At 39.1% G+C, this 27272-nt stretch overlaps 1 protein-coding gene across 1 annotated transcript in view; it reads right to left on the bottom strand.

Annotated features, from left to right (window-relative positions):
* Positions 1-1222: 1222 nt before the first annotated feature.
* The window catches only part of RABGAP1 (RAB GTPase activating protein 1), a 77766-nt gene continuing 51716 nt past the window's right edge, over positions 1223-27272 (bottom strand). Inside the window, exons 14-26 of the mRNA XM_064523932.1 lie at positions 22666-22779; positions 20328-20402; positions 17956-18081; positions 17186-17329; positions 15555-15596; positions 15094-15222; positions 10450-10542; positions 9318-9428; positions 5943-6047; positions 5371-5454; positions 4502-4573; positions 3757-3954; positions 1223-2942 (exon numbers count right to left, since the gene is read on the bottom strand). Coding sequence (XP_064380002.1) covers positions 2820-2942; positions 3757-3954; positions 4502-4573; positions 5371-5454; positions 5943-6047; positions 9318-9428; positions 10450-10542; positions 15094-15222; positions 15555-15596; positions 17186-17329; positions 17956-18081; positions 20328-20402; positions 22666-22779 — 1416 coding nt within the window. The 3' untranslated portion in view covers positions 1223-2819. The remainder of the gene's footprint in view (positions 2943-3756; positions 3955-4501; positions 4574-5370; positions 5455-5942; positions 6048-9317; positions 9429-10449; positions 10543-15093; positions 15223-15554; positions 15597-17185; positions 17330-17955; positions 18082-20327; positions 20403-22665; positions 22780-27272) is intronic.

Below are 27272 nucleotides of genomic sequence, written 5' to 3'. Positions count from 1 at the left end.
CACATGTAATTGAGCTTCAGAAGATACATGTCTCAGCACAGGAACCATTTTTCTTAATTAGTTGTGGATATTTTAAATGCAGTTAGATGGGACTCCATTTAAAGATGTAAGTAATATTTATTTCCAAGCATCAAAATCCTTCAGAGATATTTAAAATAACTTCGAATGACTGGGACCTGGCTGTAACATATTTCTTAGAAAACTTTGCAAAGCATTTAATTTCCCATTATGTATGTTCTGTTAACCATACTAAAATGAATACTATATGCTACGTGCAATTTTGAGGCAATGTTTACTTAGAGAATGGATGAGATCTTAACAAAAATCCAGCTTCTTCCTCCTCTGATTTAAGGACCTCTTTTTGGAGGAAAGAGGAAGTTATGTTATTTCCCAGTCTCTTTGGGAGGACAAATAGATGAAGTGCTTTGGGTTTGGGGTTTGGGTTTTTTTCCCTTTCCCCTATTACCTTCAAACTTCTTCCAAAAGTTATAATTATTGAAAAATTGCAGAGCTGAAATATCAAGGCATGCTCCTCTGTGAAAGACAAAGCAGCAAAGACTACACATAACTTTATAATGCCATTCTCTTAAAGCAAAAGTATAGTTAGAAAAGTGACAGCGTGATAACAGCCTCTCAGAGCAGGGCTGCTTTCAGAGTCACCTTTAGTCATTTCAGTGACAAAAATACATTTTTACTACTTGTTATCTCTGCAGAACACACGCAGCTATGGGAGCCTGAGCTGCACTGCGACCCAATTAGTACAGTCATCCAGTTGCACAGCTAAACCCTATGTTCAGCTATGACTAAAAAATCCCAGTGAAGATGACGTGAACAACATTTGACCCCACCAAATTTATGTTACTGATGATGATGAGCAGAAATTGCCTACTTTTTTTTTGCAGATCCAAGCAGAACCTGGAGGGCCAAGGTAAAAACATTCTAAATGGGACATATTTGAGAAACACTGAGTCACAAAGCTCAAGGTGAACAAGGTCATTTTTGCAGTTTCTTTTTTCAAAGCAAAACTTGGATTTTATTATATAAGGCAGTATTAGCAACACCATGAATATGCAGTCTTTTTAGCAAGCCCTTTGCAGCATTAATATCGTTTGGGCCTTAGAGAAGCTTGCAGATGCCAACACTTCTATTTTAAAATGATAATTGGTTTTGTATTGCAAAATATTTAATGAGTTTGCTGTTAAAATGAAATGAAACAACAAAATAGTTATACAATTTTACTAGTTTATATTTCAATTCATAAAGTATACACACTGCAACTATGCTACCACAATGTCCACGCATCTAATATTGATGGAGTTACAGTATTTTTTTGGTATTAAACAATAGAGATAATGTATGCAGTTAAGGAAAAAAGCTTGGACATAGCATGTTCTATTCTGTAGTTACAGAGTACATTAGCTAGCATTAGTACAGTAAACAAGAAAAAGGTAGAAATACAAAATAAACCAAATATCTTTATATACAAACCAGTGCCTCTTATTGTTACCAGCTTATACTCACACTGCACACAAAATTTATCCACTGATGCAATAGATACTTCAGCATAACACAAACCATTATAAATTAAAAAAATTACAAGGTGCAAAACTCCATTCTACAGCTTTCTGGTGAGAACTCAAGACAATCCAACGGATAAGAAATCCAAGCATGTTTAGCACCTATTAGTGCGACTGCATCGAGCGTGGAAAATGACCTACACAACCTCCGAACATGTTAACAGGGAAGCCAGTTGGACAGCTATAGATCCTCGCAGCTACACTCACGCAGTGATTTTTGCCTCATATATATCTCAGTTTATTGTTTCTTTGTCCCATTCATACCTATGTGCAAAACTAAATCCTGGAAGCTTTCTCAGAGCTTCACAGAAGGCCTGCTACAGCCAGGTAAAAAACAAACAAAAACAAAACAAAAACCCGACAAAAACGAACAAAAAGACTTACTTAAATGTCAGACCATCCACATAATTAGTACTTATTAGCAGTCCTGGTGTCGGGGGTTTTAATGCTGTTGATGTGTGGATCTAACAACACAACACAGGAGTGAAACGGAAATTTGCCAAGAATTCAAATTATTCTTGTCTAGCACTTAGACAAAGCTCCCAACCTCAGGTTGTGAATTTGTTTGGCAGCCCATGCCAAAAACGCCCAGAGTTGCATAGAATTGATTAGTAACAGAAAGAAATGCCAAACACTGAGAGATGGATGCTGCATCTACTAAAACAAAGTGGGGTTGCTCCGACAGGAATGCTGAAATCATCCCCATTCATAAAGCAAAACATGTCACCTCCTACTCTCCATATCCTACCTCTGGGGACTGCTTTCTGGCACTGATGTAGTTCTTGCTAAAGTCGTCGTCTTTTTCTTTTTTTTCTTTTTTTCTTTTTTTTTCTTTTTTTACTTTGTTAGTGACACTTTTCCTTTCAAATAAAATATTAAAAAAGGTTATAACTGTAAAAAAACCTATCATATGTAAACTTAACAATTAGGGTTTGGTAAGTTCTCGTACCTAGTCTGTGAAAAGCCTCCAGCCAGACCGCAGAATGGAGTGTTTCTCTGAAGAGCTTCAATCTAGCTACATCACCTGTTAAATATCAGTAGTATGAAGATCCCGTATCTAGCAATAAAGCCTTTTTTTTTTGTGTTTCCATCGTCTTTATCACTGACCTATTGAATCCTGACATGCTGTGTTTCTATTTTATTTACATTCTGGTCCTCTCATGTCACAGAATTAAACATCTGGCCAAGGAAGGCAACAAAAGGTGTTGTGTTAAGAAGGTGTGTTTGACAGAGTTCTGCTTTTCAACAAGTCTCTTTTCCTTGGACTCCAGTCACTGTTTTTATAGAGCTTATTGTTCTGTTGAACCATGTTTTCTTTGCAGCTTGTACCTCATTCAATGCCAGACCCAAATGGTGCTCCAAATCCTGCAAACAGAAGAGTAATTAATTTGTTATGTATACACAGCGCAAAGTTATGTAAGTTACACTTGGAAGACTCTAGGACCTCTGCAGTCTCTCGGCCACTTCAGAAGGTAAACAAGTCTTACACAAATTAAATGTAGCACCACAAGCAGATGAAATAAAAATCTTTAAAAAACAAAACTAGTCTTGTGTTATTGCCTTTCATGAAACATCCAAATTTCATTAGTACATCCACACCCTCTAATTCATTCCTATCAAAAGACTGAGAAGGAAGCATCCCCACAGGAAGTGGGCTTTCTACAAACCAGTTTTTGAGTGTCTGAAGGGGCAATGACATGCCACATTGAGGCACAAAGAACAACTTTGTTATATTTTACTCAAATACCTCAAATACCTGGAGTGCTTTCCAAACATGCTCTAATAAGCATGGCTAACATCTCATGTTACTTCTTCATTCAACACTTATTATGAAATAAAGGAAATGCATGATTCAGGACTTTGTCAGAGCTAAACAGAAAAAAGCAAACCCCTGTATTTCTTCAAAGCAGTTGCAGAAGATCAGTCCCTAAGTACTGTGCTGCAACCAGGCAGATGTCTGGACATTGTAGTGGCTGCTCAATGCACTTCATGTCATTTCAATTATTTTATCTGCATACACTGTTTTTCGAACCCAATGTTTGGTTAAGTAACCCACACAGGAAATAGCAGGTTGCACAGTTTCAACCAACAGGATCTATTCCAACCCCTCTACAACAAACACATTTTTCTAGGAACGCAGGCATACCAAGCACTATAGAATGAACCCTCAAAGCATTACCTGTATTTTACACTCTGCTTCCACTAGCTGCAGTTTGGTCTGGGCCAGCTCAAGCTCCATCTCCCTCAGTTGGTTTTTCAGAGTTTCCTTCTCCTCATCCGTGTCCTCATCCAAACCCTCCTTGGCAGAACTAGCGACCTTCACACGGCCTTCCTTATTGAAGAACTCCCGGCAGTGTTCACAGTCATCCACTTTTTGCTAAAGTAAATACCTGATTGTGAATGCTTGTATTGAAGTGCTGGTGATCTGATCAAAGCCTTTTTCTGCCTCTGCTCTGGCGAAGCAGCACAACGCGAGAGGGACCACTAGTGACTTACAAACTCGGGAACTCCTGCAGAGCGCAGCTGAACGGGAACTCCAGCCAAGCCCAGACCTATGGGCTCCAGAAACACTGCTGTATTTTTGGTGAAACTGTCTTGCTGCAGTAATGGGCTCTGTACTGCCTACCTGTTACATTATGGTAAGACAGCCAGAGGAATCTCCTCCAGAATAAAAACAAGACTCCTCACAGCAATTAACAGTTATTATTTACCAACATCAGTATGTAACAAATGGGCATGGGAGAGAGCTGACAGCTACTCATCGCTCCTCCAAGATCTCCCCTCATAATCATCTTCCCAAAACTGTAAGTCAAGAAGGAACTCTTTCTATCCTCCCTTTCCTAATGAAATAAAATGTATGCTTTCTATTATGATTTTGTCAAGAGATTTAAATATTGAATACTGTAGTGCTACCCGCCTCTTACCCGTATTTTCTCAATTTCAGCTTTATTTGCCGTTTGTTGCTTTTCCAGTCGCTCACTCAGCTGGGAACAAATCTAACAGAAGCAAAACTATGTTACCAGATCATTTATAAATGTAAATTTTCTCTCAAATGAATGCTAAAGCACAAATCAATGCTACAGCAATATTAACATGGATAATTTAAGGTCTCTGAAAAAGTGTGGAAAATTGGAATGCTGCATTAAGTCTTTTAATTCTACATATTCTTCTCATTCTATACCTACTCTTCTATAACTGCAGAAGCAGCTGTGGTTTCAACATAAGTTACTAGCAGCCTAGTCTTGCTAAAGGAGTCAGAAAAGGTTAGGAAAAGCATGTCTCTTTTTGTTGCCTTTGGGATAAAGGAACAACCAAGACAGCAAGAATGGTTAAAAAAAATCTGTCCCTCGAGACCTGTGTGATGCAGACTTAAGAATGTTTGGGTGGTTATGGGCCCGCTACATACACACATGAATTTGCTCCCTTAATATCTTACGACCAGGAGCATGAATCCCAAAGCAAAAATCTTTGAAAGAAAAAAGGTGTCCGTGTTTCTTCTTAAGTGCAATTACCCTCTGATAGAAAAAGTGAAGATGGATGAGAGAATTGTTTGGAACAAAATAAACCTTTGGATTACAAAAGCCCACTGAACAATGTTAGCCTTTAACTGACGCTGTGGTGACCTACAAATACCTACGTCAGAGGTAAACAGAACTGGCTTCCCACTTAAAATAGCTAAAACATCCTCTCAAATGCATGGCACAGATTACACTTATTTCCAGAAATCTCCTCAAATACTAAAGAAAGGCTTGCAATTTGGAAGCAGAATACATCATCATCAAGTGGTGCTTACCTGTTTGTAGTCACCAATAATAGAGCTGTTCTTTTTGATCTCTGACTCTGCCTTATCTAGTTCCCTACGACACATTTCCTTCAGCTGCAGAGAGAAGAAAAAAAGTAAAAGGTTTATAAATTTGTACAGTCTTAAAAATAATAAGATGGTATTTCCTCTTTCTCCTTAACCTCGCTCTCTTTTGCACAGGCCTACACTGCACCATGGAACAACGGTCCAGCTCAGGCTGCACACAAACAGGGAAAAGCTAGACTCTGGTGGCCCTGATTGCTAGAAAAAAATGACTAGTCTAGAAAAGAAAGTATTAAAAAAAATCTTGATGGCTGAAATCCTATGCTGCTTCTCTGTGCAGCAATCTTTGATACAATCTGTGCCTTCGCCATTTCAAGTTAAAAATTCACTGCCCTATGAAGCACCTGCCAGGAAAGCGCGGAACTCTACTTTGCTGACGTCCTTTACGCTACAAAAGAGGCAGAAACATGACTTGGAACATTAAGCCCTTCCCACACTTGTCATTTTTTTTTTGTTTTTGTACTGCACAGAAATGTGAAAATGACAGAAACGCCCTTAACCTGAGCTGACTCTTCTTCTAGGCGCCTCTTTTCTTCTTCTGCATCAATCAACTTCTGTTTGGTCATTAGCAGTTCCTTATTCAGAGCATCTGCCTTTTCCTCCGCCTGAAACACAGAGTAGAGCACAGCATTAGAGAGAGGCTTTCTTACTGTGCTGATGCTGCTAGATACCCGTGGGTGCAGGCGCCAGCAGAGCACTGCCAAGAAAACAGTCTCTTCATATGTATTAACAACAATAAAACATCAACATTCTGAAAACTACTTTTTTAAAAAAATACCATCTACAATGGCAAAGCAGTAACAAATTAAAATTAGCAAAGTATATCACAACACTCCATCACCACAAGATGTTCCTTGAATTCAGTGATTAGTTTTAGCAAAATTGGAGTAGGGATTGCTCCAAAGAAATCCAATTACAAAAATAATACTTGTTTTCTCACCAAGACTGGAATTTGACAGATAAATTTTGAAGACATAGAAAGGCACAGAACAGCTCACGATATGCAACATCAATAAAAGGCTGTAACAACCTTAAACCAAAATTCAATTTGCAAATACCCAAACTTTCAGTGAAAATGAAATTCATGAAAAACGCCTCAAGGGCACTGAAAAAATACCAAACACCTCTATGAAGCCTACCAATAGATGTGACAGCCTCTTCACAACATCATCCACAACATACTGCACCAAAAAACTCATCTACCAAAACAAATGTAACAGTCAAAGACTATCCACTCCTTTAAGGAAAGAGATGTCCTACCAGAAAGTGTACAATCCCGTTTTTACTACAGTTTTTAAAGAATAAAGATGTATAGTTATGTTTTGGGGGAACAAGAAATCTTCTCACCAGTTTCTGTTCCTCATGGTATAAACTGATGCTGAATCACATTACTGCATTTGGAAGTGATCTTGCCTTTCTAACAGGTAAAATGAAACACTTCCCTTTTTTCCCTGAGATACTCTACTGCAATAAGTATGTGCTTGATAAATACATTTTGGGTAAGTGGAAATACAAAGGTAGCAGTGTATCAGGAAAAAAACTAGAAGTGATGGAAAGCTTTACATTTCCCCAAAAGAAACAAGAAAAATCTTGGGCTCTTCATAAACCACCCAAAACCATCTCTGCTAAGGTAGAACCTTTTCCTGTCACATAGCAAACTGACACACAGCAACTTAGTACTTCCTAATAGGTGTATGAATTCCACATAAAAATAGATCAGTAACTCAAATGGTATATAAAATGTTCAGACACTAGCTGTACCAATTCCCTTCAAAAGAAGAAAATCAAAAAGTGAATTTTAGACCCTTAAAGTCCTGCTGATCCTTTAAAAAAGATGACAAAGGCAAAGAGAACATCTTTTCATTATACACGGTTTTAAGCTGTTTTAAAGTGAAAGAAAACTGGGATGTTGGAGTCTGACAACAGCAGAAGAATGAAGCCTATTTTCTGGTCTAGTGCAAAGGAAATTAAGGAAATTCTTGTATTTCCAAATGCTTTGCTTTGATCTTCTAGGCTGCAAGATTTCAGACATGCCACGAAGGTATCAGAAAAGGTGTGTTACACAATGTCCTTTGGTACTTTTCTTTCAGGACATCTGGGTAATAGAAATGAAATATGATTTCAGAATCCAATTAGAAGATTTAGTCAGGGTCCTGAAGTAGGATCAAACCTACATATCCCCCTCCTGGGGAATGCTACCAACATCACTTACCATCTTTGAAGGCATGAGTATTGTGCATACAACGGGCTATCTCAAAGGTTTGGCTTAATTTTGTTCCTCTCCCAGCTCTCCATTTAAATGAATCAATATAAAGCATAGCCATTCAAATGAATCAAAATAAATGCATAGCATATAGGGCCCTGCCTCACATGGGCTCAAGCAGCCACAAACAAGTTAGCAACTGGTACAAAAGAATGTTTTCAGTACATTTTTTGCTGGGGTCCACCCCCGAGCGCAGCTGCTGGGCAGTCTTTCTGGCCTTCTATGAGCTACCTTTAATGAAATGGAAAAGCATAGAAAATAACAATGCTTTGTGAAAACTCTGCATGGAACATACTTTTATGATTCATAGCACATTTTAACGCTAAAGGGCAGTAGATGTAATATACCTGAAAGTCATTAAAACAAACCTCATAAGGAGCAACATTCATCTGTAACCATCAACATGTACTGTGAATACTTTTCTAAAGTATTTCAAAGTTTCCAGGAGACCGTGGGAATCCTTAAATTCTCTGAAGAATTTAAGCTGAAACATTTTAGAGCCTGTCAACTCCTGCACTATATGATTTCCAAAAGCCAGTTTCCTTTGAGATTTCAGAAATGCGCTTATCTTGGTACAGAACAAGAATGACAGAACACGAGCACTTGAACTCCTCTCCTCATCTCCCCAAGCAGATAGGCTGAATTCATTCTAGCCTACCACATGCACTACCAAAGCCAGGATCTCTGTCTCTGCAGGTCCTGTAAAAACACATATCCCATTAAAATCTCCAAAACATGAGTATATAAAGAAGGGAATGGGAGAGTGAGCTTAAAAAGATTCCTGTAACACAGACTGAACCCAACGCTTTCCTCCTCAGAGCTCTACTGAAAGGGAACAGAGAATGATGAGGAGTTCACATGGGCAGACTTCGACAAGCCAAACCCAAACCATAAAAACATTTTCAGAGTTGCCTGAGGTATCTGAAAATCTGATTCCACTGACAGCCAGACTCAGACATTCAAGTTTTTAGGCACTTTGCAAAAGCCTGTCTGCAGTGAAATCTTATTCATGGAAATACCGGTTGAAGAAAAACAGAATACAGAATCTATCCTGTTATCTCTGTAGCAATTCAAAGACTTGACTATTTCTTTCCCTACACACAGAGGAGACAGCAACTTTTTTCTCTTCTTTCCCTCAAATTGCTCTGTATGCTTTTCAGACTATCAGTATTTCAACCACAGGTCCTGTTTCTCATGAATGTCTGACACAGGCCTACATATCATCATTCTGCAATAGACATGGAAGAAGTAATCCTATCCCATCCACATCAATACCACCATTTTCTGCAGCATATTAGACACCCTGTAAAGATGCTCCCCCATCCTGTGTAATGTCAAAATCTGCACCAGCTCAACCTGTGGACCTGACAGGATTATAAGTAGCCCAGCTTCAGACAAGCATATAGGAAATCCTTAACCCTGTAGGCAACACACGAACTAAAATACATCCCATGATGAACAAAGAATGTGGGATTTATCAGTCCTACCAGCAGAAAAGGTAAGTTTACAAAGTACATCACTGTTCTCCCTACTGATACCTTCAACGAGAGGAGCGACCAAGAATCAGTCTTAGAACCTTGTCTCCACTAGAGAGCATATGAAAGTGTCTTACATTATCTAAATCCTTTCGCAGAGCAATCTTGCTGGTCACCAGTTCATGTGCAAGATCATCATTTTCTTGCTCAAGCCTCATATTTGCTTCTTGTAGGCGCCGGTTCTCGCGCTACGGGAAACAAAACAAAAGAAATTAAGAGAAAACGCTAACCAAATGCTTGTCTATTAAACACAATACGTACTGCACCTGAGCACAAAGCTACAACTTGTATCCCAAGTATGAAATGACAACTCTACCAGCATGGAATCCAATGAGGACAAAAACAGCTAGCCATATTTTAAATATAAAATAAATAAATAAAATATTAGTCTTGAGAATAAACCATTTATAAGTAACTCTGCTTAACTATTACTTGCTCAGCTAGCGAAATGCTTTTGGAGAATGCATAGGTGGGGGTGTCGTTCAGCCATCGATGCCTTGCCAGGAGGTTCCTGCAAGTGTTGCTTTTCTTGGCTCAAAATAAAATTTGCATGCTGGAAATAGGTGAGAGAGAGGAGGATCCTGGGAAAACCATTCTATTTTCTTCTGTCACAGTTCCCAGTGCACAGACAGTTAAATTAAGTTCACATAAAACTCGAGCTTAAAATATATAAATGTATGTATATATGCACGTGTGTTGGCATGTTATATGTATACGCACACATAATTTTACATATAACATATATTCCTATATTTTTATATATACATATATAAAATATATAAAAATTATATACTTACCGCAACATGTATCATTTGATACTTGGGAGAGGAGTGAAAACAGGATTATAATCAATGGAAGGCAGAGTTTAGTCAATTAGGAGTTTTCTTTCTGTTCCTGGCATTTGGCGTAATCAGCCAAATTACTGATTACATAAGTGCTGAAAAGGGGTTCTGATGAAACGGTTTTATGAGCCAAAATATAAATTCACATTACTCTTCTTTTCACTGTGAAGATGGGCTCACAATAACCCCATTCCAATTAACACTGCCAGCATAGGGAGATTTACTGCATGCTCCTACAGCAGATTCCCCCAGATAGCCATCAAAATCAGTCACATAACAAAGAAAACGGCTGAAAGAAAAGGCAGTCAAAGTAGGAGCTTCCTACAGGTGTTGCGTGTTAAATCGGACTGAAGTAGGTGTGCATTACCTCATATCTTTCTATAGGATCCTCCTGTTGAGCTTGCTGCTCTCTCATGGTATGATACTCCTTTTCATATTTCTTCAGCTTCTTCTGACTAATCTAAATTAAAGCAGCCCGTTAGTTCCTGCCCAGAACATCAATAAAAGAACACACAATTCACAAAGGGTTATGGTGCAAGCTGTAGGCAGTTCCTGCCTTTTTACAAAACACAGTTAATATCTTCACTCAATTTTGAGTGTCAAAGCATTAGACATGGTCAAAAACTCGAATCCATTCAATATAATCGCAGAAGTATCCCCTCCTCTTCTCCCTCTGCAGAACATAGAAGAGCTTTTTAAAAGGATATAGAGGAGCATCCTACCTGGCACCATACAGCTATCTGATACTCCAAATACTGCTCAGCAAAACAGACTGTGCTGAAAGCCACCAGATGTGTTTAATTTTTGAACTAGCAGGAGTGTTTGGTTCACTGTCCATGAGCCTGCAAACACTCAAAGGGCAAGTGCAGGCTCAGCTGACATTTCTGCTAGTGGTGCTCAAGCTTGGTAGAAAACCACCCAGTCCCAGAGCCGCCTTGGCATCTCAGGCAGGTCACAGCAGCAACCCCTGCTCCGGCGTCCAGAAGACTGGAAATCTGTTCTCAGCTTTGAGGGGCTCTGCACAGCCTAGGGCACGCGACTGTGTGTTGGGCACAGTGCTCCAACCACACAGAACGCAAAGGGGCTCTGCAGCAGACCGGACCAGCACCCTTCCTAGGGGCAGAGAGCAGGTATGCCATACGCCGTGGGGGTTCAGCAAGGCAGAGCATGCCAAGACCACTGTGTGTCTCACATGGAAGTTGGTATACATCTACATTAAATATTCAGTAATAAAAACTTGAATCGTTATTATTTTAGTAAATACAGTGATGGCTATTTTTTCCTCTTAAAAAAAAAAGGTCATCTGATAAAGATATCAAACAATTTGAGCATGCAAAATGAAAGACAAAAGGCAAAACATGGCTTAGCTTCTATTATCCTTGGTTTTATCATTAAGCAATCGTACTTGAAATGAACTGCGGAAAACTGGGAGCTAAGCTCCCTCTAGTGAGAGCTGCACAGAAACATTTAACCATATTTCAGCTGACACTTTTCGTAGAAGCCAGCCCAGTTAACCGGAGTCAATCCAGCCCCATCCCAACTGCAGAAATTACTCTTTCCACTCCAGAGGAATCTTCAGAATATTAACCCTTTACCGGCAACAAAGCCAGTAACTTCAGCAGATTATTCCACTGCTTCGCCCTGCTGAAACAATGCCCAGATTGTTGGTTTTCATACAGCAGATCTCAACCTATGGACCACGTTAGATGCTGAGAAGTTAGGCATCCCGCCACGTGAGAGAAAAGGAAGGAAGTCACACCATTACGTTCCTATCTTCTACATTTCTGAACGCATTAAACCGGCTTTGTCTTTAGATATTAATAATGAGGTGATCCTGAGAACGATTGCTGTTGTCACCAGTTTTTGAACCTGGAGCCCTGGAGGGGCCCGTGCCCTGGGAAGCTCAGCAAGCCCTCTGGGTCTGCGTGGTGACAGAAGGCAGAAAGGCACAACCAAACCCAACAGCAGCTTTTCGGGGGCACAGACGGCAGCAGCGACTCTGTTAACATTTGACTGCAACAGTAAGGAGCGACCGTAAGAATCCAGCGCTGTCTCCAGCTCATCGTTTACCGCCCTCCTTTTCAGCAGCAGGCTGCTGTAATCACAGTGCCTTAGCCAGGCTACCTCTCCCTTCCTATAAATTATTTATCTTGACATCAGACCCTTTTCTGCTCAAAAACACTTCCAGACAAAGAGCTGGAGATTTCTATTGACAGCAAAGGGCTTATATTTTAGGTCAAAAAAGCAATGATGTGCAGCACGGCAATTAGGGCAAACACACGTGGGTGAGATACAGAAGCATTAAGCGTCTGTGCAGAGCCCGGCAGCGCAGTCTGTGCTTTCCCGATAGCCTTCCCTTTAACCCCCCCCCCCCCAAAACACCCCCTCCAAGGCGGCAGCGCTCAGTCCTGCTGCGAACCACACTCGTGCGCTGTAAGGGGAACGCAGGGAATTTTGGCACAGTGGGAAGAGGAACAAGTTGTTATTCTGAAATATGAAAGGCAAGTGCAACCATTATACATGAGCTTAACCAGATGCATATTTAATGACAAACCTATGGCTAATGTTTAATGATTGGAGGAGCTAAAATGCCTTACTTTCTCCTTGGTTATTCCCCAATCCCTATGCTCGTTTCATGTAAGACATGCCTGAAATTCATGCAGAATATTCATCCTGTGATGGACTGATTTGTGCAGAACTCTTTCAGGAACACAAGATGCGTTGAATGTTAACATACTAGGGAAGCTGTGTACCTAAGCACTGGTGCTACAAAAGTGTTCCTGCAGCAAAGCTCAAGTAAAAAAGAAAGTTTGAACCATACCAGTTTATTTGACCAAAATTTAATGTACATGAAACTGTAAAGAAAGAGTTACAGCTTCCTTAAAATAAACAAACTACATAATCAAAGTTCAGTTTCAGAACTGAATCGTCATATCTGTAAAGAGGAAACAATAACTTTCCACCAGTACTTTTTTTCCCGATATTCTATTTTAAAGGCTTTTCTAGAGTGGCAATGTAAAGGTTTAGTTGCAATATTTACTGATTAGAAAAGCAATTGACTTTCAGCTGTGAGATAATGCAATAATCTCAAATGTCAAAAGTCTTAATGTCAAAGGCTGGGAATATTTCTTACATAGTTATATTTAAGAAAGATGGCTTAGTGGACAATCGAAATCCGAAAAAGAATGGAAAAATTACTGTGTACCTCAGAAGTTCAAATATATAGGAGAGGTATCCAAGTAATTTCTATTACAAAATAGGAATTACTGAGATTAATTCATTTATAGAGAGGGAACATTTGAGGGACAGCATCCCAGCAGTGCACACACAACTCTAGTGTCTATGTTTCTATTCCACTCAAAAGAAAGCTCCCGTAAGGACCAGAGATGACATTTTTGCGTGATACGCAATTTCTGTTATATAAGAAAGAAGCTGTCGTCCACTGGCATAGTGGTAGGGGTAAAACAGTTTCTAAAAAAGCTACAACATGCTTATAAATTCCCTTAGCCCTTACAGCTGCAAAACCTCTTGATCTGACCAATAGAGCATTCCATAATCTTTTAGCAGAGTCTTAGGAAAGACAAGGTTTTACATACTATTCAAACTGTTTTCTTCAGACTACACCTGCCAGTCGAAAACTCCGTGGTGGTATTCTGAAGGTTTTTTTTCAGTTCAAGACAATCAACGTGAATGTTCCATCTTTAGGCTATTTCAGCCTTAAGAATTCAGGTCTGATTTCCTACACCAGTCTGTAAATGCTTACACGTAAGCTGTACTTTCTGTAGGATTTCCCATTAATACTTTTCCTCCTACCTCTGCGTACAAACCCAAATTCTAATTATTCTTCCTATTTCCTAAACACTTGGTAACGCTGACTGTAAGAACAGTTAATCAGCAATCTGGGGGAGAATCCAAACAGTTGTGACGATCACATTGAAAGACGGTCTGGATTAGATTGTTAGCCTAAAAACACCCTCACAGAAAACAGTAGGCACTTATAAAAGATTCACGTTCAGAAACATCTGCACACCAAACACCGTACAGCACATGCCAGAGCTCTAGTTCCAGCTACACTGCCTTTTGCACTTGGTTCCACTCCCCAAATGAAAAGCCAAGAAGGAAGCCACTGCTGCAAACCTCCCCCTTGTGCTGCTCGTGACAAACAAGGCTTTTCTGCATTACTACAAAACTTCACCTAATCGTGGCAGCTCCAGACAGCACACAATTCTGCCAGCACTTTGTTTAGTTTCATTATAAAGGAGACCTCAGGCTACAAAGGTCATAACTGATTAACCTGTTACTATCACCTACCCTACAGCAAAAATTACGAAATGCTCTCGAATGGAAAAATTCACTTAAGCTGTTAATAAAAAAGAAAAAAAAGCAGCACACATTCCCCACTAGACAACAATGATAAATCAAAACCTCACACCAAGAACATACAAACCTCAAGATCATTCCTAGCTTGATTTGTAAGAAATTTTAAATGCCAACTCACAATCCTTCATCTCCCTAGATCTGTAAATCTATCAGTGCATTTTAATGTGCTCCCTATTTGCAGTACATTAACATTACATATACACACACACACAAAGATGGCCATATTCTGTCTGAAATGGTGGTGTTCTGTTTCTGCATTATTTACTCTGTTTTAAATTAAATATACTCGTTTCATCTTGATGAAAGATATTACCCTTTTTGAAGCTATTATGGGATAAAGATTTCAGCAAAGAAATGCAGAAATGCTTTTAATTATTTTATTTTAGTGCTATTGGTGATCTAAAATCTTTTGAGTGTTCTGATTTTTGGAGCACTGAATATTACTCTCTGAGAGCCAGTTTCTTTTCTGAGTTCCCAAGGTAGACCCATATCGCTCTGAAAATCTGGGGTTTACTGTGTCTCACTGGAAAGCATCTGCAATGTATTTACACTTGGACAGGCAAGTTGCATATAGGCGCTGAAACTGTACACATCAAAGGTATTCTCACAGTTGTTATCACCACATCTTTACCTTCATATTACATGCTAACTCCATCAGCTTTTTTGCATTTTCCTCTGAACGGTATCGCTTGGGCAGCTGTACGCGGAAGAATTTTAAAGCTCCTTCAAAGTCAGTTAGTAACAAATCATCCTTGGTAGTCTAGAAGCAGGAAAAGAAAATCAGTCACTGCAAAGCAGATTTTAAACAACTGCTTTATTCCCAGAGACAACAAAACAGCAGCAGCTTCCTAAAGCTCCCAAGAAAGTATCTTTTAGCTTTCTGCAAATAATACGCATTTCCATTTCTGCAACCTTCTATTGCCCCCTGCTCCATGCCTCAAAAGGCATTGCCCTGTGCACAGCATGACAGACAACAGCACATGTAATACAAGTAGTTGTTAGGATTTTTTGATCATAATATTTTTGTAACAGGCATCTTAATTTCTGATACTGAGCATAGGGATGCATAAAATGTTAAAGTTGGATACTCACTTTTAATAATCCCAATGCAACATTAAAGATAACACTTATTCCCTGAAGAGAAAAACAATGAGAAAATAAATTAATTTCTCAGTATTTACAAGCCTAGATATTTATATATTTTGCGAGTTTTGTTTTTTGTTTTGTTTTCTGTGAAAACAAGAACTAGGATACAAGTGTAATCAAACATTACAGTAAATCAAAGGCCCAGAGAATGACTGTACAAACAATGAGGAATGTACCTTTACTGAATTACAACTTCTAGACAGCAAAAGAATGTTTCAGCACAGGTTTTGTCACCTCCTTACCAGTTAAAAAATCCAAAACAACGCAGGCACTGTTGCTGTACTTCATTTTATTTTTTCCTGCCCAGTTGGTCAAATCACAATCATTTAATTTTGATACAGCAACTTCTGAAAACACTCGATTCAAACTCAGCAATATATGCATTAATTTATCAATTGCTGGTTTTTAAATGTTGAGAAAATTCTTGTAATGAAAAAGAAAGCAACTCACTTTAGAATCCTATCTCATTTACTTTGCCACTACTTATTAGACATGTTTTATTTAAATTATCCAATTAATTACAAATAGCCCTTATATTCAGTAATAGAATATACTTTCTTAAGGGGTACCTTCAATAATCAGGACACACTGCTCATCTTGTTTCAAGATACTGTGTCATTCCCCCCCCCCCCCGAATTATTCTGGTTTCACTGCTGTTTTCAAATGATTGAAATTTTTAAACCTTCACTATGAACACATTTACTATTTATGAATTTAAAATGTGTTCTAAACAAACAGAACTGATTTTCTAGATACCATCTGTTGCTTTTTATTATACTGGCAGGCGGACAAAGCAAGCAGCAAATAGACATAGGGAGTGGGTAAAAACACTGACCAGCAGATTTTAACTCAAGGATGCTTCGTTACAAAATGTGCTTTATTCGTTCATGTTAACAAGCTCAAATTATACTACTTAACAGCATACTACTAAATGTACTGTTATAAAAATGATTACGTCCAAATTCTCAACATAAAGAAATTTGGTTTCTAACTATATGCCAGGAAGTATAAAGACACTCAAGTCTCCTGGAGAAAGAGCGCCAAGCTTGTAAGATTACCAGTATGAGCGTTAGCTGGCCAATTTTATACGGAAAGGCCTTCATGCAATGGTATTCTAGGAAAAAAAAATCAGTTATTGTGTATTATGTATTGCGTATACAATTTAACAACAGAAGAACACTGAAACCTTTCGTTTGTAACGCCAACTTTCCTCACAGAAAAGGTTTACTGTTACCTGGAGATCCCATATTTGCAAGCTTTCATCCCATGAGCACTGCACAGAATCACACACAGATTCAGCAGTGTTGTAAGAAATAGGAGACTATAATCTTATATACATAAATATATTTTTATATATAAATATATATACCTATATATACACAAAAAAAATTGAATCCTAACTTACACCTTTAAAATGCCGAACGCTTTTTGTTTGTTGCAGAAACATAGCTCTTCTACATAAAAACATATCACTTGTCTAGCTCTTGAAGAGCAGGTAATAACAAGGACATGAACCAAGATGGAGAGAAGCTGTCAAACGTTATCAACGGTACAAATCTCCTAATTATAACACGTACCTCACATAACAGTAAGTCGATAATATGGAAGACCATGTAGAGAGGGAATTTTGCAGTGAACAGGGTAAGGAACCACTGGGAAGCATACATGTGCGCTTCAAGGCTAATGTCCAGAAAGTGGTTATACAGATCAGGAATGTATTCCTAAAAATAAACAAAAACAAACTTGGCTTAAAAATGGTAATTGACTAAATACTGAAAGTTAATTTACATTATTTTGGAGCTATAGCTGAAACCCCAAAGTCACGCAAGTGTAACAATCAGTGCAGCAAGGCAGGCTCCTGTATGCACCGTGCCCAACACGCAGCAGGCTTGACGCACCCAAGGATGCGTCAAAGGATGCTGAAGGCCTGCTGCCACTGTGGATGTGCTGAATGACACCGTATCACATGCGTAATGAGTCCAACCTCGGAGCGCGCAGCCTGGCCGGAAACCCACAGGGTGGATGTGCTGACGTTGCAAAGCCACTCTGCAGCGCATGTGCAGCGATCTCGGAAGTCACTGGGACAACTGTCCATACAAGAGCCGCTCCAACTGGTTGGACCTGCCTGCCTTCACACTTACCGCATCCTGCCAGTGGTATCATACTCACACTGGTCTCAAGACAGCACTCTCTATTCTTAAAAAGCTCCAGTATGGCTAGTCCTCACTCTTCATGCTTACTAAGAGGTTACAGACACTATTCATGCATACGATAACTTGCTAGTTTTGAGTAATGCTTTGAATTGCAGGTTCGGATCCATTCAATTCACACAAGCTTGAACACTTACCTGCATGAGGCGCTCCAGCTGATAGAACTTGCAGTGCAAATCTTCAAAGTTTTGTTTGAAAAGTTCCCTGAGTCCATAATCGAACATGATTTTGACCAGAACACTAAAAGCTTGCTCTTCAGGCATCTGTGAGAGAGAAAATTGTATTTATCATAGAGTATTTAAGTCTTTCATTCTGGTTCCGTTTGCTCTTACTATGCCCCCTCCCTCTTACAGAAAGGCCAAATTATTACTTTTTAATCTGGCCCTAACTGGTTTAAAGGTTTAAACAAGAATATTAACACACCAGATGAGACCTAGTGTTAGAAACAGCATTTAATTCTTGTTAAGTGGAACAAATCACCTCTCAGTCACCCAACTGAAAATACTATTTTCAGACATGAAGACCAAAGCAGTTCTGTGCCTTGGTGACTTTGTCCAAATCACATCAGAATTGGATGCAGTCCTACAGATTTTGAGCAGCCTAAACCCCTGTCACCTACATAATTAAGACAGAACCAGTAGTACTAGAGGATGTTAAACAGGATCTTTCCCTTATTTTTAACTATATATTTACATTTTTAAACCATGTTATTACATTTGATGTTTATTTTTTTAGACAGTATGAATAAGAGAGACCAGTCACTGCTAACAAAACTTCCATTTATCACGACTTGACATTGATTTGGGAAAGTTCAGTCTCCCTTTCCTGCTAAAAGCTGAAGAAACACTCATCATGGCTTGTCAGTGTTTAGACATTTCTCCCTGACACCAAAATTCAGTTTTGATATTTCCACAGTAAAGTCTGACTTCAGGTCAAGCACTTGTTCCTGGAAAGGCCAGAACATCTATCTCCAGAATTCTGTTATTACTCTGCAGATGGAGGCCATTAAATCCGAAAACTTTTCTGAGACATTTCAATACGGCACTGAAAGACTTGCAGAAACTTAATTTCCTTTTCTGCAACATTTCTTTTTAATATTTATTGTCCCTAGCAGCCACACCCCAAAGGCTGACTTTCTTTAAAAAGAAAGCTTATTTGAGCCTGTTTTAATGCATACTGAGTTCCCAGAAACAACAGCTACTGTTAAAGAAAGAACTCTAGAATAACACATGGTGCATTCTTGACTGTGAGTCTTTGTCCAACAGGAATTAAAAAAAAAAATGGACAGATGACAATCAAAATGCTAAAAGAAAGCAAATTATGTATTAGTAAAAGTGTTCAGGTCTTCAGAGATCAGATAGTATCACCCTTCTTGATCTGATTCTGTATAGTAATGATGTATTAATTTCTCATTAAGTAAATGTTTCAGATTACAGTTAATAAAGACCTAAAAGGTTGTTATTGGCCATTTGGCTTATGTTTCAAATAGTGGCATTTACAGCATCCTCTATATCCTCCACTGATTTTAGAACATTGTGGAAAATCCCCCACAGAAGACCAGACTTCCTGTTCCTCTGCAAACTGCAGCAAAGTTTTCATCCTTAGTTCTCTGGGGTAGCAACAACACCCAAAATTAGCTGGGGAAAAGAAATCACAGAATCCTACTGGTCTTAGGAACTCTGTTCCATTTCAACTACTGATGCTTGTAATAGAGACACTGGTAACAAGCAGAATTTTTTTAAAAAAGGAACAGTCTATAAATAATTTGTATATATTTCTAATTTTCTCATACTTCCCAAGCATGAGTGGATCAAACTTTTGCTTTTGATTTACAGTAACCATAAAGCTGTCTGGCTTCTGAACACTCAAGCAATTAAAGGATAGCACTATGCTGAGGTCACTTCTACTGGCAGCAGTTAAAGTTAAGAAAAGCATACTTGAGTATCTTAACAACAAAAAAACTATTTTCATCCTTGACTAACCTCTAAAACCAAGAAATACGAAAGCCTACAAGACAATAGCCCAAGTAAAGGCAGCATAGTGTTCAAAGCACTGAGACCTAGTAAACTGACATTAATGTTACAAATACACTTCTGTGTATGTAAGGCATAAGCCAAAATCACCATTCATATTTTTGACTGATTCCAATAGAGAGGTCTTTTAAGAGCTTAAATCTAAGTTTGAAACCCTTTAACAGAAACTTTTACAGTGTTGTCTTAAACATGAAGCGCATGCCTTGTAGTGATCACGAATACCCGCCCGCAGAACGTCTAATGGAAGGGGCCCTGAAACAAAAACCGTGAAATGAATGCTGATTGCAGGCAAGATTCATTAGGAACACCACGGTAAGTTCTAAGCAGTGTACTCTTCTCTCTCTAAAAACACATCATTATTGATCAATATTTAAGTGGACATATGGCCTGCAACCCCACTAGTCAGGTCCCAGACAAATGGAGCAGTATTTAGTTTTAAGCTTTAGAACAAATCAGGGAAAAACCTCACTACTTACATGCAGAAGCAGCACAGCAGCAAGAAACGACTGGCCTTGACAATAGCCAATCTCTTCATCATAGACAGAATAGGCCTAAAAAAAAAAAGAATCAAGATTTTACATCTCTCAAGAAAAAACACACAAAGAAAACAAAATGTTGCATTGAACACAGCTCCATAAAGCTTTCACGGGGTGTGCCAACGCCATTCCAATGAGGGGATAATCTGCATTAAAATCAAACTGCGACATACAGTGGCAGCGGCTAGTTACAGCGATGCACCAAGACTGCTGCAGCCTGTTAAAACCACTTAATCAGAGTCCTTTTACCTCTAAACATTTGCTACCAGGATGTTAGATCACATATGGAAGGGGAAGAAACTCCAGAACACAAGAGAGACAGTGCTGGAAGCTTGAACGTTCCAGCTGAGGTACCTGAATAAAACCAGCTGTCCATTTTCATGGCTAATTTCTTCATTTTCATGAACAACCTAAATACATGCCTGTGGCTTTACAACAGTAATGGGAGGTATGTAGTTACATGTTAGATAGTTATCTTCAGTTTTAAAGACAACTATGTACATCTTTGCCCTCTGCTAGACTAATGCATCTCAGATGAAGGTTCTACAATTTAATCAGTCATATTTTGAGAAAGTTTCACTCAGTTGTTCGGATTACAACCGTTTTTGATATAGAGGCATGAACTGTAGAAAGGCAGTTATCCACATTCGCACTGTTCTGATAGAAACTCCATATTCCTTCTGCATGGCTGCATTTTCCCTGTTTGATGTGCTCAAATCAAATCATTTAGCTATTTCTGTTACCAAAGTGAGTTCTAACAGTGTTGGCCTGAGGCCGGTCACAGACACACAAAGCTTTCCATTGCAATCTCTAACCAGCTACCTTAAACTTGACCAGCAGCTTTCCTGCTATTAGAGGGATGGACTCCCCCAGATCTCTCACTGCATTTTAACCTTTACCTGAGGGTCTGTCATGTCCCAACCTCCAAATTCCTCCTTTCAATAGAGACAGCTAGCTCCAAATCATTCAGTGCAATGTGGCTTAGGCTCTCTGTACTTCACTCAAAGGAAAAAGCTCCACTATTTTTAATATAAGTACAAGGGGAAAAGATGACAGAAGTTTTAAACTAGAGCTCCCTTATGCACTGCAGAGTTATGGTCTCCTTTCGGAGCACAGGCGCCTGGCCACGCAAATGTCACATCACTCACCAGGAACAAAGTTCAGGAACACACTTCATGAAATTATGAACTGATCTCTTGAATTAATCTGCTAATGTTCATGCCCTCTCCATTTAAGTTTCAGAACTGTTCATTAAAGAATGTAGAGAAAGCCAGATAGATGGAACTCAATTTATTCCATTTATTTCCTGTAAATGTTGCTTTCACAGCTTATGACAGTATTACACGTGAAGGACATCCAGCACCAGGACATTGCTTTTTCAAGAGGCCGCAGCAGTGTGATTTCCTGCATGTGTCCCTGCTTTGCCTTATATTTCGGTAGGTATGGACACAGGGCAGTGAAAGTTCACCAGTTCACCACTTCAACAAGTGAAGGTTATTTATGCCAAAACACAAGGCAAGTTCCCTTACATTTTCTTAAAACACATGTTAAGTTTCAGTTGCTATTATAACTTAGTCCTTGCTTTTCTGATAAAAAGACCATTATGAATACTGACATCTAATATCATCATGGTTTTAAGATCACAGTCTAGCAGGGACTAGACTGAGATCTAAATTATAATTCATAATCTAGGTGGACCAACACATTACTGTAATATATCCATTCAGACCAAATGTGTAGAAAAAATAAGCAGCAAATCAAGAAAACAAAAAGTAAAGCCAATACTAAAAAGATTTGCTTTGTGGAGAATAGGCTTCAAAGTGCACAATTATAATCAACTCTTTGTATCTGGCATAAAAGAAAGCTAAGTATCTCTAGTAACAGGATAACTTAGACAATACTAACAACTAGGGAGCATGGTGCAGCCAAAGATGAGCTGCTCTTGATCAATATGGAATTAGCCCTCAAATCCATAGCAGTAGATAATTTGTCCACCTTGATCCAGTCTGCCCTTTCTAAAACCATGTGAAGTCTCTGTACCAAACACCCTAGTGTTCAGAGATCCAGAAAGGTTTATTACTTTAGAACTCTGCCTGAATTACACTATAACCAGATAAGCACCTTTAATAAAGAGCCAGCCTGAGTCTGGTGCCATAATTGATCTCCATGGCACAGTTAACTGTAATACATACACAGCCTGCATAGGTAATGGAGTTACATCTGTTAATGATGTACAGTATAAATTACCAAAACTAGTAAATAAGAATTTAAAGAATACCTTGCATATTTTGTACAGGGAGTCCTGGCCATCTCCCCCGGTATCTTTAAAATAATCATGAGCAGGGAATGTTCGATTGATGTCTCGGGTAATAGCACTGTCTTGGGGAGACTCCTATTGGAATAAAACACAAAAGAAAAGTCAGGTGATGTAAATTAAAACAGAAAAAAGTACAAATTGCAATATGCCAGAACTGAGAGTTAGGAGATCAGCATTATGTTGTGTATACTGTATTTTGTTAAATTTGGAACAATGTACTCGGCACAGACTGCCTGCAGGCTGGCAGCTCCAGATCACAATCTTGACAGATTTAGCCACCTAAGCACATCTGGGAAAGGTCAGAGTGTGGCAGGAAGAAAACACACAAAAAAGCGCTCCAGGACATTGCGATGCAGACAGCAGTCTTCCCTTTGAGACTGTCCTGCACACACATACTGCCAGTCACACATCCTTTATCTTAGGACTGCAGAGGACACCAGTCAATTGTAGGTAGCTGCATGCGACTGTCTTAAATTCCATCCCTTAGTTTTAGTGGGAGAAACTATTCCTCGCTCCCTCTGCAAAATGGGACAATACGAAAGTACAAAACTAAGTATGATCCCAAGAAAGACAGCACCATACAGCAAAATACAACGTAATGCAGTAACAGCTACCAACTGGTGGGCATCTCTGCATGAGGATGATGGCTCTTTGGTCTCCACGTTGCTCTGGTGTAATCATTTTTAGATGTGCAAGACACTCAGAAAACTGAACAATAACAAATAGCAATCTCATCTGATCAGATCTGTGTTGAGCAGGGGAGTTGGACTAGACTTCCACAAGTCCCTCCCAACCTAAGTTATTCTATGATTAGTATACAACAGAAATCACTCACTCAAGCTGTCTTCAGAACACCTAATTTAGCCAACATGTGACAGGCAATGTTAGCATGTGTTCTGAATCCAAAATTGTGGCTACAAGACAAAATTGAAAAATATGCACAGATTTCTACAATTGCAGATGTGTTTCTGTAATTTTATGCTGTATTTTGTGATTTTTGATTAATTAGATTTCAAATAAAGATCTGATTGATCTTCAATATGTATAAAATAAAGCAAAGTTTTGTAATGAGTTAACCTTATTTTTCACGTACAGCCAAAATCCCATTTTATCCCATTTATTTCATTCAGACTAAAGATTCACTGCACCCTTTGTGTTGATGATGATAATACTCTGTGCTGGAATCATGAAAGAAGATCAGATATCCAAATAAAGACCAAAAATTTAATAAGTCTCATGAAATGGCCACAGGTTCAGCCTGTCAACTTCCTCTCAAGGAAAAGCTCCAGCTGTGCAGTGCAGATCTTCATTAAAATCAGAAAGGCCGGGAGATAGGCTGAGAGTTCTCAAGTATAAAACACCTTTCACTGGCAATCAGGCTTTTTTCCAGATTTTTTTAATGCAGGTGCTTCACCATAATGTCTTGTATCGTTTGAGGCAGTCATTACCTAGCTGTTATCTAGCTGATTACTATAACCAGTCCTATTAGCAGAATGCTTACATAAAACAAAAACAAACCCCTCTGTTTTTCTGTGGTTATTTCTTTTTGGATACAACTAGTCCCTTTTTTCACTACTGAAAAGATGACTTTCTCGAGCAGCTGAGGACAGCAAGAGCCCCTTGGTAATGGGCAGTCACCTGAGGAGACACCACAGTAATCACTGCGCAACTCTTGCCACGGAAAGGGTCGAAGGTGTCCTCGTTCGGCAGCTTCCCTGGCAAGGGCTGAACATACAAGTAAAAAGCCAGTCGCCTTCGCGTCCGAGACCATCACATAACAGCGCTCCAGCTAAACCCTGCACACATGCAAGATACATTGTGGAACCACAACGGAAGAGATGGTTTTCTTTTTAAAGTTTTACTATTTCCAGATAACCAACTTTTTGTTAGACAAAGGAAAAGGTTTGGAAGTAGATGTATACAGTACACAATGCAATCGGCGTGAAGATCATTAAATACAGCTTTTAATTGATCTTTTCCTTCTTGAAACAATATTGCCAACAAACAAATGAAATTACCATAGTGTATTTGATTTTCTCTTCTGATTTTAATCCAAGTCTAGCACTCCTTTCTGTGGCTTAACACAGGCATTTCATTAGGAAAATATTATACTGCTATTAAAATCAAGTTATTGGATTATCTTGAAAATGGTATCAGAAGTACTGCACAGCATTTCAGTTTGGTAATGATTAACAGACCAGAGAGGTCTGTCTCATTACAAGGAAATCAGAGGCAAACAAAATCCAACGCTAAAGAAATTTCATACAAATATAAGCCTTTTAAGTCAACAAAGGCAGGTATGTTAATGGCTAGCCATTAACTGCAGCTAGTTTGGCACACGGAGAAAGGCAATGCTCAGAAATCAATTCTGAAAACTCTTAAGCATGGGAATAAGGTATATGGGATAACTTTCAGTCGCTTAAAAGTTTGCAGGACTGACTTACAGTCAAGTACTCCGCTTTGCAAGAGCACAGGCTCTGCTCGCTGCTGAGAGCGAGTCTTGGCACCAAACAAGTGCATTTCCTGAGGGTTGCCCGTGTTCTGCTGCAGTGGTACAGATTATGGAAAGTAATCTTAAATCCACTTGCCTTTTAATCCACTTTTTCTGTAGTAGAGGCAAAAGTATCTGGCTGGAAACTCTTTCAAGCCTTTCAAGCAAATCACCTATTCTAACTAAAAAGAAGCAATTAGATGGTCTCGCTCTGGCTTTGCGTGACTGTGCAGCACTTGACTCCTGTGTTTCAGTACCATTCTTCAAGCAATCCGTAAAGCTAGTTCCTGCTGCTGAAACGTAGCTTGGGGAGAGAAAAATATACGGAAATGATAAAACTTTAAAAAATGTTTTTCAAACCATGGCTTTGAAATCTCTCCATTAGTACAAACTGCTGCAATCCAAGCATTGTGTAACCTTTTCTTTACTCCTATTTTTATACCTTGCTGTGAGAATTGGCTCAATGGGCAATTTCTCATGCTTCCAGGGGACTGGGAACTGAAGGAAACCCTTCTGAACCCACACCCTTTACAAACTGGGATTGAAAAAATAGAAAGCTAAGAATGACAGGAAGAAAAAGAAAGTAATAAAGAAAACAGAATGGAAACAGTCATGGGAACTGAGGCAAGTGCAATGAAGATTAAAATTCTCATAACAGTCCACTGCTCTGAAGGAAAGCAGGAAAACATGGATGCTCAGACTAAGCACATACCCTTCCTCCCCCTCTTTTATGCACTGAAAAATATTATTGGAGTTGCACTAAAAACTTCTTCTCCAACTGATTCAAAACGAACAACATGAGCAATTCTGTGAGCCAGGACCCAGTCTGGCAGATACGAACTCATCTATTGTACCAGCCTTTCTATAAAAACATACTTGCTCCCACTTCCTAACTGTACCACAACTTAAAGGACATTTTTCTTGTATTTTCGTCTAAATTTAACATGTCCTTGATTTTCCTGGGAGCATCCCAGGATTTGCAAACCATACCATGCAGTAACAAAGTTGATCAGTCTTCAGACTGTATCACCAGTCTAATGGAGAAAACACAGGTGGACGACAAACATATGGCCATTGCCCTTACCTAGACACATCTGGACTTCAAAGACGACAAAAATGGTGAAGTTCAAGCTTTTGGGTTTGGGGATTTTTTGGCTGTGGACAGATTTAAATTTAAAATCTGGACACTTGTTCTCCAGGGTGAGTTATCTGACACATCCACCACATAGGTGATTCGACTTCTAAGCCTTTAAAGATTATCAAACTGAAACCACTACAAAAGCTGAAAGAATTACAGCAATCACTCCAAAGAAATGCCAAATGAAGTACAAAGTGAAGTAGCTTTCTCAACAATTTTCTTGTCATAAATCTGAGTTTGAACACCATCCCCCTGAGAAAATAAAAACCAAGCTCTGCATGATTCTCACTCCTGCCCGAACGGGATCAATTTTCACATGGCGATTATTTCTTACGGAGGTCCCACCGATGTTGCAAAGATCCATCACGCAGTCAGAGAGATCACTGTGGGAAGAGGAGCACGGAGGCACCATCAGTGGATCTGACAGGCTTCCTCCAGGGTCTGGTCAGCATGTGGCTTGCTGCTCTCCTAAATGTCTTATGTTTGTCTTCTAACAGCAAGCCAGCTGCCAGCTTTCAGCAGTTTGCAAGGAGCAGAAAAGGCTGAAAGTACCTGAAGCTTTCATGGACAGGCAGCACAGGTAATACTACAGTATACTACGGAAAAGTTATTCTGAGCAGATCTGCACGTTTTAAATATACCCTAAAATATGAAGAAGTCTCTCAATATGTATTTTTAGTGTTAGTACGATAGCCTGTCACCGAGTCTATTTTGCAGGTTAACAGCATTCTCAGGAGTATTTCTGATAAATAATGTTTACACTGTCTTTTACGCAGACTGCATTTGCTGCACTTGTCACAGTCAACCTGTCGTGAGAAGTTTTGAGTAAGCAGAATTACACCTGTTACTGGGATCTTAAGGAAACACTATAAAACTCGTTTTCACAGGGTTGAAAGCAATATACTTGGTAACTTCTCACAAGAGATGTTAAACTCAGAA

The sequence above is a fragment of the Dromaius novaehollandiae genome, chromosome 20, assembly GCF_036370855.1.
Source record: "Dromaius novaehollandiae isolate bDroNov1 chromosome 20, bDroNov1.hap1, whole genome shotgun sequence".
Lineage (NCBI taxonomy): Eukaryota > Metazoa > Chordata > Aves > Casuariiformes > Dromaiidae > Dromaius > Dromaius novaehollandiae.
Note: the sequence above shows the minus strand (reverse complement) of the source record. Positions and strands in the feature narration are given on the sequence as shown.